This window comes from Perca fluviatilis, chromosome 2, assembly GCF_010015445.1.
Source record: "Perca fluviatilis chromosome 2, GENO_Pfluv_1.0, whole genome shotgun sequence".
NCBI lineage: Eukaryota > Metazoa > Chordata > Actinopteri > Perciformes > Percidae > Perca > Perca fluviatilis.
Genome location: NC_053113.1, coordinates 4,942,310 through 4,953,733, shown reverse-complemented (window position 1 = coordinate 4,953,733; position 11,424 = coordinate 4,942,310). Strand labels below are relative to the sequence as shown.

Here is an 11,424-nt window from a genome sequence, read left to right as displayed (position 1 = left end):
AGAGAGCTGTGCAGTACAACAAAAATATGGTGTTTTTTGAAAATTAAACCACGTAAACCTATTCTGGTACAACCTTAAAATACAGTTATGAACCTGAAAATGAGCATAATATGGGCGCTTTAATGATATAAGTATCACAATACTCAGTTCTTAAGTATAGACCCTTTGCACGTGACGTCACGCTCTACTCCCGCGAATTATGAACGCCATGACGGACGGCGGAAGAGCTATTCTGTAGACGGACGGCAAGTCAAACCTATGAGTCAAACGAGTGTGTTCGCTGTTCTTGTTCTCACATACACAATCTGCAGAGTAATCCTCACCAACACAAGCATGTATATGTATTGCCTTTCTGTTTTAAATGACTGATAAATAATAATAATAAAACTTCCTGACCCAGCTAGCTGCCGTGCTAACCAGCTATTCCTGCTAACAGGTCCCACATAACTATCATCGGTTATTCAGCGACCTACATACAAAAAGTAAGCCGTTCCCTTGATCATTTAACTTAACACACATACAAAAAATATTGCTTAAATTAAAGATGACGTGGCACGGAAACTAGCTTCAAAAAGGCCAAACAACTGAATTAAATGCGGGTCTGCGGAGCTCCTACCCCGGTTAGCTGACCAGCTAGCTGCAGCCAGAGCCATATCACTCTGCTAGCTTCGCGTACATTATGTGTGGTTAATACTGATCATAGACACTCCGTAATTTACTGCATGGATTAACGTGTGATGAATTATTTGCCAGAGCTGGGATGCGTTCAGGCATCCATTAGAAAGATGCATTGGCTCAGCCAGTGAACAACGGTACGTGCCTGTAGCTAGCTTGCCCTGCTAGCTGATAGCCGTTAGCTGCTAGTTGCCGTCCTGTGTGTGTATACAGACAGGCTTCTGTGATAATCATCCCAATAACAATCCACGGTGGTGTAGCTATGTCCTCCAGAGGACAGGTCATGTCACGTCTTGAAGTGTATCCCCCCCCCCCCCAAAAAAAAAACAGTAGTGCTAGCTGCTAGTTGTAGCAGGTAAACAGTGTGCCGATCGGAGCGCAGTGTGTGAAGAGTGAAGGGCAGATTTCTTTACAAGGGAAGAAGCTTGGAGTAACGTAACTATGGAGAATATAGCAGATATACAACATACGGACGAGCCGTTTGAGTTTGATGGTCATCCTTATTTATTCGAATCCGAGTATACAGACGAAGAAATAGCCACACAAGAGTTGGATAGAACGAGACCGACAGAGGGGAAACAGGCAGATGAACTTGCTGCTCCAAGCGCAAGCTAAAGCTAGCCTTCAGTTACTGGAGGACATAGCCACACCACCACCGCTCCATGGATTGTTATTGGGATGATTATCACAGAAGCCTGGCTGAATACACTCACCGGACGGCAGCTAACGGCTAGCGGGGCAAGCTAGCTACCAGCAGGATCGAGACAGGGACCAGGGTAGGTGAATTTAAACAATGTCTGAAGAAGAAGATAGTAGTAGTAGTAGTAGTAGTAGTATTACAGTTTATTTAGTGTTATTTATTTGAAACTAATGAAACTTTCTGCTTGTCTACTACGCAGTTTAGCTTGTACTTCCGGTGATTCTGCCGTCCGTCATGGCGTCGTCACGTGGTCCTGGTCATGTGTTTGCAAAGGGTCAATTCATACTTTGCAGTGACGTCATTACCATGGGTACCTGGCGGGCAAGAAACGCCGATAGAATGGTGCTGAACAGTGGCCAGACACGGGAATTGCAGCCTTGCAGATTTCCAATACTACAATCAATCAACTATTTAGACCATAAATGTGCTTGGATCCATACACAGCAACCGCTGATATTTTCATTGCTTTGAAGCTGGCAAAGTCTCTACCAGACTTGGAGTTTGGAGATATTTACATCTATCTTATAGAGAATCCGTCACTTTACACCGCACAAAAAATGAAAGCCTACAAAAGTACAGATAGCTATCTTTTTTTCAAGAGTGGATGGGTTAACAACGCTGTCATATGGGAGGTGAAAAACAGGAATATCTTCATAATCAAAGCAAAGGTGAGTGTTACTAGTTAGTTAGTTAGCGAAGCTAGCTAGCTAACATTTGCTGATCTGTTCCGTCGTGTGATGAAGTCTTCATCTGAATACGTAAACCCTCCCTGCCGGGAAATGACAGCTTGATAAGTCGTTTTTTTTTTTTAAACCTTCTGCCAACACTAGGCTATGTATCATGTAGGGTGACCAGACGTCCCGTTTTGATCGGGACAGTCCCGAGTCCCGACAAAAGTTGTGTCGGGACGCTAAAATATCCCGGTTTACACCAACCACTATGAGATTGTCCCGGTTGTCAGCGATTACATAACCGACGTGGTCTTATTATAGCCCGATCATTAACTAAACCATGTAGAAAGACTAATAAAGCGTCCAGCGTATGATTTTAACAATGTGTATGTGTGTGTGTGTGTGTGTGTGTAAATCGTAGCGGTCTGCATAATCTGTGCCGCCAGCGTTACGATGTATATTTGTAAACATTGTTACAACGCCTCTTCTTCTCTGTCTCTTTTTAACCAGTCTTTTGCTGACATCTGTGTTAAATTTCACAGTAGGCTTTCAGCCAACAAATTGATTCTTGAGTTAATTCACTCAATTCACAAAACAAATATACGTTATAGAATGGAGTTCTTGCCCGCCAGCCAGCAGTTGTGACGTCACGTGCAAAGTATGAATATAAGTATCAAAATACTCAGTTCTTAAGTATATAAGTATCACAATACTCAGTTCTTAAGGATATAAGTATCACAATACTCAGTTCTTAAGTATATAAGTATCACAATACTCAGTTCTTAAGTATATAAGTAACAGCACACACACAAACACACACACACAGACACACACAGGTACGACACACACACACACACACGCACGCACACACACACGCACACACATCACAGATACACACACACACACACATACACACACACACACACACAGACAGGTACGATACACACAGACACACACAGACACACACACACACACACATATACACACACACAGATACAGACACACACATAAAGACAGACACACATAGACACAGACACACAAACAGATACACACAGACACACACACATGCACTCACACAGTTACGATACACACACACACACACACACACAGACGCACACTCACACAGGTACAATACACACAGACACACACATACACACACACACACTCACATAGGTACGATACACACAGACACACACATACACACACACACACATACACACACACACAGACACACACTCACACAGGTACGATACACACAGACACACTTACACACACACAGACACAGACACACACAGACACACACTCACACAGGTACGATACACACACACACACCGACACACACAGACACACACTCACACAGGTAATGATAAAAAAAAAAACAAACACAAAAAAAAAAACACAAACCAAACAACAAACACAACCACACACAAACACACACAAAAAAACACACACACCACCCAAAAACACAAAAACACACACACACACACACACACACACACACACATACACAGAACATGTCTACTTTTCTTCTTCTCTCTCTCTTTCTGAGTGATGTAATGCCCCCCCCCCTCCTCCTTTCAGGGTGGAGCCTGCTGGAGTCAGATATTTGACACCAGGTCCATGGAGATGTAAGTGTGTTTTTCAATTTCATTCATCAAACTGTGACATCACTCATTCAACCCTCTGATGTCATCATCAAAGTGCTGATTGGTTAATAACTGCAGCTGTGTTGTGTCTCCTTCTCTCCGTCAGATTCCTGTGAACTCACACTGGACACAAACACAGTGAGCAGAAAACTCAAACTGTCTGACAACAACAGGAAGGTGACACGTGTGAAGGAGGATCAGTCATATCCTGATCATCCAGAGAGGTTTGACTCCTACTATCATCAGCTGCTGTGTAGAGATGGTCTGACTGGTCGCTGTTACTGGGAGGTTCAGATGAGAGGAGATGTTGATATATCAGTGAGTTACAGAGGAATCAGCAGGAGAGGAGACGGTGCTGACTGTGTGTTTGGATGGAATGATCAGTCCTGGAGTCTGGACTGCTCTGATGGTCGTTACACTGTCTGGCACAATAACAGAGAAACATCCATCTCCTCCTCCTCTGTCTCTGGTAGAGTAGCAGACATCTCCTCCTCCTCTGTCTCTGGTAGAGTAGCAGACATCTCCTCCTCCTCTGTCTCTGATAGAGTAGCAGTGTATGTGGACTGTCCTGCTGGCTCTCTGTCCTTCTACTCAGTCTCCTCTGACTCACTGATCCACCTCCACACCTTCAACACCACATTCACTCAGCCTGTCTATCCTGGGTTCTGGCTCGGTTCTGGTTCCTCAGTGTCTCTGAGTCCAGTGTAGGACGGAGAGTCTCCTCCTGTTTCTCACTGCTGATCAGTTGAGTCTGTACCGCCGGGGTCGTCAACTACAATTTTTTCAAGGGCCAGAATGTTTCTAAGCAGACGCTGTGGGGGACGGACTTTCAAATAAATAAAATAAAATGAATTCATACCTAATTCTCATATTCTTGTTAGAAATCTTCACTTTCTTACTGAATTAATGCTATGTTTTTGTACATGTATGTGTGAGAAAACCCCTAAAAAACATGGAAACTCCTTAATGATAACTGGCTCTTTAACTAGAAAATGATCTCAGACTCTGAGGCAGTTCACTGAGGAGTGATGGTTAAAGTCTGTCGTTATGGAAACATTATTGTAGTAAGCAGCGTCCTGATTGGTGGAAAATGCTTGCAGAAAGAAACGGCTGTTGTCAGGTAAACATGTCACTGTCAAAGAGGTGGAAAAGCCCAGCTTTAATGGTGAATGGACCGATAAGCAGGTTACGCACTCGTCATGTATGCCTCATTTGCAATGAAAGATGCTGTTGCAAAATAATACAACATCATCATCATCATCAAGAATGAAGAACTCAAACATACCGATGGCGTCATTCACGTGCAAACTAAGATACAGTTAGACTAGGCGACAGCTTTTCTTTTAGTTTGTTTGTAAAAATTCTCCGTTAGCAGAGTAGAGCTGTGTTTGGGTAAACCAGCGCGGTGGACAGAGCAGACAGAGCAGAGTGAAATATGGCTTTCTACATGTTGGCGCGGATTCTGCAGGTGATGCATTGATAAGTATTGACATTCACTCGCCCGAAGGTTTCATTGTAGCCTATTTACAGAAAAGAGACTAGCGTGAGTTCATCTGCCCCCAGCGGCCGTTGATAATCCTCTGGTATCGTTCCCAGTCAGGTGCGTGTTCTATTAAAAAATCTCACCCCGGCTCAGCGGTGTGTGTGTTTTAAACACATACACTCGGCTTCGGCCGTGTGTGGAGCCTTCGGGCATCGCTATACAGAATCCGCATGTGAATAGAGATGTAAATACAGGCAGCTGGGTTTTGCTATAAATGCTTGAAATGATAAATATAGAACGCAATTTTTTTCCTCTTTACATTTTGGTTGAATAGGTGAATTATTCTGCGGGCCAGACTTAAAAGCTTTGAGTCTTTACAGTATCACACTTACAGAAATATTTCAGGTTATTGTTATAAACTAATGAATGAACTTTGTATGAAATAATTCAGAATGATTGAAAAGATTCTTCGTGAACATTGTAAACTTGTTCCACTTCCTGTCCATTAAAGATGGAAGCTGTGATCATGAAATTGTAGAAATGCCGTTGGCTTGTGTCATGTTTGTTTTGAGTTCTGTCTCTTTTCACAATAAAAGCATAAAGTTGCCGTAAAGAGTGTTTGTGGTCTTTCTGTTTAACTTTTACACACGATAAGATGTCCCGGTGTCCCAGAGGTCTTCCAGGTGGAGCTGCAGCGTGAGAAACCGGTCCAATCAGAGCAGTCCAATATGTAAGCTAGCTTAGCTTAGCTCTGTTCCACATCACATGTAACATTATGTAACATTATCTGACCTGATGGGTCGTTATCCTGTGAAGTGTTGTCAGCAGAGAAGCAAAAGAACAACATTAGAGTAGCGTTACACCCTGGTATACGATACAACACACACACACACACACACACACACACACACATGGACACACAAACACACACACAGGTACGGTACACACACAACATACACTGTAAACCCAAATTAGTTGACTTTACATGCAAATCGCATTGAAACCCCCGTTGCCTTATCCCACCTTTAGTTTTTACGACAAGCTGGAACTTAATATGTGAGTCATTAACATGGAACCTTAAGTTTAGTATTTATATTTGATTAGTAAGTGTGTACTCAAGTCATTAGATAAAACTAGCTATTATGACTTGTTATTGTTACTCAACATTGTGTGATCATCAATGTGAGCTCCATAGTCCTGGGTTGTTAAGATGGAGTACATGCGTGAGTCCAAACAGAACGCAATTCCGCTTTTGGCAGATCTTGAATGGTTGTCACGACTTACTCCCTCTGATGATGTTCAGCGAGGCTGGACTGAGATGCTGAGAAGATGTGAGCCCCAGCACCTTCACGCTCAACGAAAGTATCCCAATATCACGGTCCGGGAAAAGAACCATCCTCATCTGATTCATAAATAAAGAATAACAGAGGAGCACAATCACTACATGAGATTTCTCATTTGAAAATAACTTTGATCAATATAAGAGTGTCATGGTCAAAAATAAATAAAGGTGAAAATTATAAGAAAGCAAGTGCTTACTGCCTAAAGTCTGCTTTTATTTGAAGACGTTTGTGGGGTTGTCCCGTGGGATGACAGGAAGACCTCTGAGCACCTGTGTCCGAATCACAGTTGGCTCTGTAGTCTTTGGGAATTAAACACAGTACCACAAGTTAGATAGCTAAAATGAAAAACAAATAAAGATCTATAAGAAAGCGAAAACAAACCAAGCAATGTTTGGATTGAATTAAACAACTAATAGAGTAGCATTGTGATATGATGTTTTAAAAAACCTGTGAAAAACACATGCCAAGTACATAAAGTGTATGGACCTACATTGGTCTGTTGTGAAATATGCGTCAACAACTGTCCAACATTACCTCTCTTGGATCGAAATAACTTGAGGAGACGAGGACTGAGCCGATCGATTCTCTCGTAGAATTCCTGCTTTTGGTTCTTGCTGAACTCCATGAACAGCTGAAAAATACAGAGAACAAAAACAAACTGAACTTAGATCAACTGAACTATACAAGGCAGCTAAGCCATCTGCAAAGTAGTATATGATTTGAAATGTTGTTTAATAAATAAAAAACATGCGCCCTAAATAACACATACCAATGTTTTCCTTAAAGAGGACAAGAGTAAATGTGTACTGCAGGTGAGAACAATCACCTGACTGACAGTGAAAGGTAACTTGGGCGGTTTATCTCACCCTGGGTTTTCTGGTTAATCTTTGCTAAGTGGGAGCTTAAGTGCATTAATGGAGTTGAATGTGCACACACATTGTTTGGTCAAGCAGGGAAATGGGACAGTTCTACCATAGTTTCCGTGTTTAAACCGATAATGTTTTAAAAAGGTAACACCATTTTCTCACACACAAACTCACAATACTTCCACTTCCACAGCATCCTTTTTTTAATTTAATTTTTATTTATTTATTTATCTCAGAACAATCTACAATATTGCAAAACATAAAAACACAAGATAAAACACAAACAATCAAAATCTAACAAAACAACAACAAAAAAAAATATATAAAAAACGATTCATTGAAGGAGCAGGCGAGAAGCAAATAGCTTATTTGGGCATGCCCTTATTTCCCAACAAATTATATTATACATACAAAGTAGTTACAGATATACCAAATAGCATACACTTCTCTCAGTCTTACAGTAATTTACAACAATACAATAATATACAACAATACCATTAAATTACAATTTACAATCCTCTGTTTCAGTTTATTCTTTTCTGTATTGATCAAGTAATGATGTCTTTAATCTATTTTTGAACTGAATGATATTATGGCTCTGTTTAATATCATTGTTCAGTCCATTCCATAAGGTCACCCCACAAACTAGTAACCCATGCTTTTAACAACAGTTCGCACAAGTGGTTGCCTAAACATACAATGACCTCTTAGATGATATACTCATTTCTTTCATCAAACATTGCACTTATGTTAAACGGTAACATTTTTTCTTTAACTTTAAACATAAATTGAGCAGTTTTAAATACAACAATGTCCATAAATTTCAGCAAATGTGAATTAAAGAACCAATGATTAGTGTGTTCATAATACCCAATGTGATTAATTATCCTAATTGCTCTTTTTGTAATACACAAATTTTTTTTCAAATTGCTTTTATAAGTATTTCCCCACACTTCCACACAATATAACATATATGGTACAATAAGGGTGCAGTTACAGAGTATGTAGTGTTTTTTGTTCAAGATGTATCTAGTTTTACTCAATATACCAATACTCCTGGCCATTTTGAGCACAAATATTTAATGTGTGGCTTCCAGCAGGTTTATGGTCAAGAACAGCACCCAAAAATTTATTTTCGTAGACTCTTTCAATTATTTCATTATCAATTACCATTGTAACATTCTAGTTTTGTATAATCGATTTCCCGAATAACATAAATTTCGTTTTGTTCAAGTTTAAAGATAACTTATTTGATCAAACCATAGTTTTAATTTATTCATTTCATTAGTGACCATTTCCATTGTCTGCTGCAAATTATCCCCACAACCAAAAATATTTGTGTCATCTGCAAAAATAAAATAGTAAATTTTAGTACATGTGATGATTTACAGATATCATTAAGTAAAGGATAAACAATTTAGGGCCAAAACTGACCCCTGTGGAACTCCACAGGAAATATTAAGACTGGTTGACCGGTGATTACCCATTTGAACAAACTGACTCCTGTTTTCAATATAGCTTTTCATCCAGTTATAGGCCAAACCTCTGATGCCATAACTTTCCATTTTTAACATCATTTCGTGATCAACAGTATCAAAAGCTTTTTTAAATCTATGAAAACCCCCCACTGCATAGTTTTTATTTTCAATACAATTTGATAATCTTTCACTAACTCAATCAATGTGCCATAGAAGGTTGATCTACCGACGAATCCATACTCACTATCAATTAGTAAATTGTTTTTATCAATGAAGTTATCTAGCCCTTTTAACAAATAGTTTTTCAAGTATTTTTGAGAACTGTGAAAGCAGAGATATTGGTCTATAATTATTGAAAATATGTGAGTCCAGATTTATGCAATGGGATTACTTTAGCTACTTTCATCTTATCAGGAAATATACCTGTTTTTAAATGATAGATTATATATATATATGATAATGGGTCCAACAATCCCGTCTATTACTTTTTTTTAATATAGACATATCAATGTCATCACAATCTTTGGAAGTTTTATTATTACATTTATTTACAATCTCTATAATTTCCCTGCCTTCTACAGTTCCCAAAAACAATGAAAATGGGTTATTGTCCCCATGGTCCATCACAAAATAATTCGGTCCCTATGTAATTTATGTCTTTGGCCAAATTAGGACCCACATTAACAAAGTAATTGTTGAATCTGTCAACCACTTCATTCATATTTGACCACGTCTTATCATTCCGTTAAAGTTTTCCGGATAATTAATTTTATTAAGTCCTTTAGTAATAATTGCATTTAATGTATTCCATGTTCCTTTAACATTATATTTGTTATTATCTAGTAATTTGTTATAATAATCCTTCTTACATATCCTCATTATGGTAGTTAATTTATTTTTATATTTCTTATATTTTAACTCAGATTCTTTCGTTCTATATTTTATGAAATTCCTATAAAGGGTATTCTTTTTTTTACAGGCATTTTGAATTCCTTTAGACATCCAGGGTGTTTCAGAATGTTTCCTTTTATTACAGTATTGTTTTATTGGACAGTTTTTATTATATAAAGTTATAAATATATCTAAGAATAATTCATATGCCTCGTTAGGGTCAGCTTCCTTCATTACTTCCTTCCAATTATACTTTATTAACTCCATTCTAAATACAGAAATTGTTTCTTCAGTCCTTAATCTCTTAAATATAGTCTGATTACACTCAATCTTCCTAATAAAATTACAGTCATGAGTCACAAAGATTGGTAGGTGGTCACTTATATCATTAATTAATATTCCACTTAAAGAATTAATTTCCATATTATTTGTAAAAATGTTATCAATCAGAGTGGCACCATTACATGTTATTCTGGTTGGTTTTGTGATTGTTGGAAAAAGACTCAAACTATACAATGTTTCAATAAACTCTTCCGTCGATTTGTGTTTATTGGGATTTATTAGGTCAATGTTGAAATCCCCACATATATAATTAACTTTATGCTTTACTTTATTAAACATTTTTTCCATTATTTCTGTGAATATCTGAACATTGGATCCTGGTTTCCTATATACACAACTTACTATGACATTCTTCATTTTTTTCATACATAATTCAATTGCAATACACTCCATTATGTCATCCTTGACTACGGTCATGTTTTCAACAACCTTGTAAATTAGGCCTTTATCAATAAAGAGCGCCACCCCTCCTCCACAACAGTTTACTCTATTCACATACTTAAATTCATATCCCTGTAACTCAAAATCCACACCCCTTACGGCATTAATCTTGAACTGTCCTAAATATTCCTTTATTTTCTGGAAGTTTGAATACAGACTTCTGCTGTTAAAATGAATGATAGATATGCCATAATCAGTTTTAATGTTATTATTGAACTGTTGCTCTGTGTAATAGCTGCAGTTATTATTTATGTTAACATAAAAGTTATTTTCTGGATCAATGTACTGTTCAAAATCAGGCGCACTCTGGTCAAAATTAAGACTAGTCATATTAATAGACATAACACAAACCTAAAGCTTTAACAGTGGAAAACAAAACAATATAAAAGCTACATGAACCAACCCGTAGGAACCTGAACTAGGCACCTCAAACTTGTCGAGCTGCTCAATGCTTCTGATACACATAACTCGCTTGCTCTGCTGGGGGCCATTCAATTTAACAAACACCTTGCAATAAGAGGACCAGGTAGCTTGAATCCTTCCTTGTTTCTTCAAGAACCTTGCCTTTCTTGCAATATCTGCATTCATTTTAGTTAGATGCTCATTGATGTAAACATTTGTACCCTTCAATTTGCGGCCCTGTCTGAGCAGGTCAATTTTATGCTTTCTGTTAGGAAGCGGTTACAATGATAATATGATTGTCACTCCTGGTTTCTTGATAGAATAATGTGACATGCCTCAATATTGTGTCTGTTTATGGATATGTTTTTGTCATGAAGGAAGGCTGTTACCTGAGCCTCAGTTGAATCATCATGGTCTAGGCTCTCAGCTTGCACATACACACACGCATGAGCATAAGACCGCGGCTTAATCTTCAATCCAGTTATC

The 11,424-nt window shown here is 38.5% G+C and overlaps 3 protein-coding genes and 1 long non-coding RNA gene across 15 annotated transcripts in view; 2 read left to right on the top strand and 2 right to left on the bottom strand.

The window, feature by feature from the left end:
* LOC120571626 (protein NLRC3-like) overlaps positions 1-4,555 on the top strand; it is a 26,404-nt gene extending 21,849 nt beyond the window's left edge. The window contains exons 9-10 of the mRNA XM_039820686.1: positions 3,628-3,674; positions 3,799-4,555. Of these exons, the coding sequence (XP_039676620.1) occupies positions 3,628-3,674; positions 3,799-4,400 (649 nt within the window). The 3' untranslated portion in view covers positions 4,401-4,555. The remainder of the gene's footprint in view (positions 1-3,627; positions 3,675-3,798) is intronic.
* LOC120570840 (NLR family CARD domain-containing protein 3-like) overlaps positions 1-11,424 on the top strand; it is a 590,579-nt gene that overhangs the window by 298,459 nt on the left and 280,696 nt on the right. The window lies entirely within an intron of this gene.
* Positions 1-11,424, bottom strand: part of LOC120571679 — a 223,234-nt gene that overhangs the window by 134,364 nt on the left and 77,446 nt on the right. The gene's annotated exons all lie outside the window — the stretch shown is intronic.
* The window catches only part of LOC120570934 (NLR family CARD domain-containing protein 3-like), a 141,890-nt gene that overhangs the window by 110,243 nt on the left and 20,223 nt on the right, over positions 1-11,424 (bottom strand). The window lies entirely within an intron of this gene.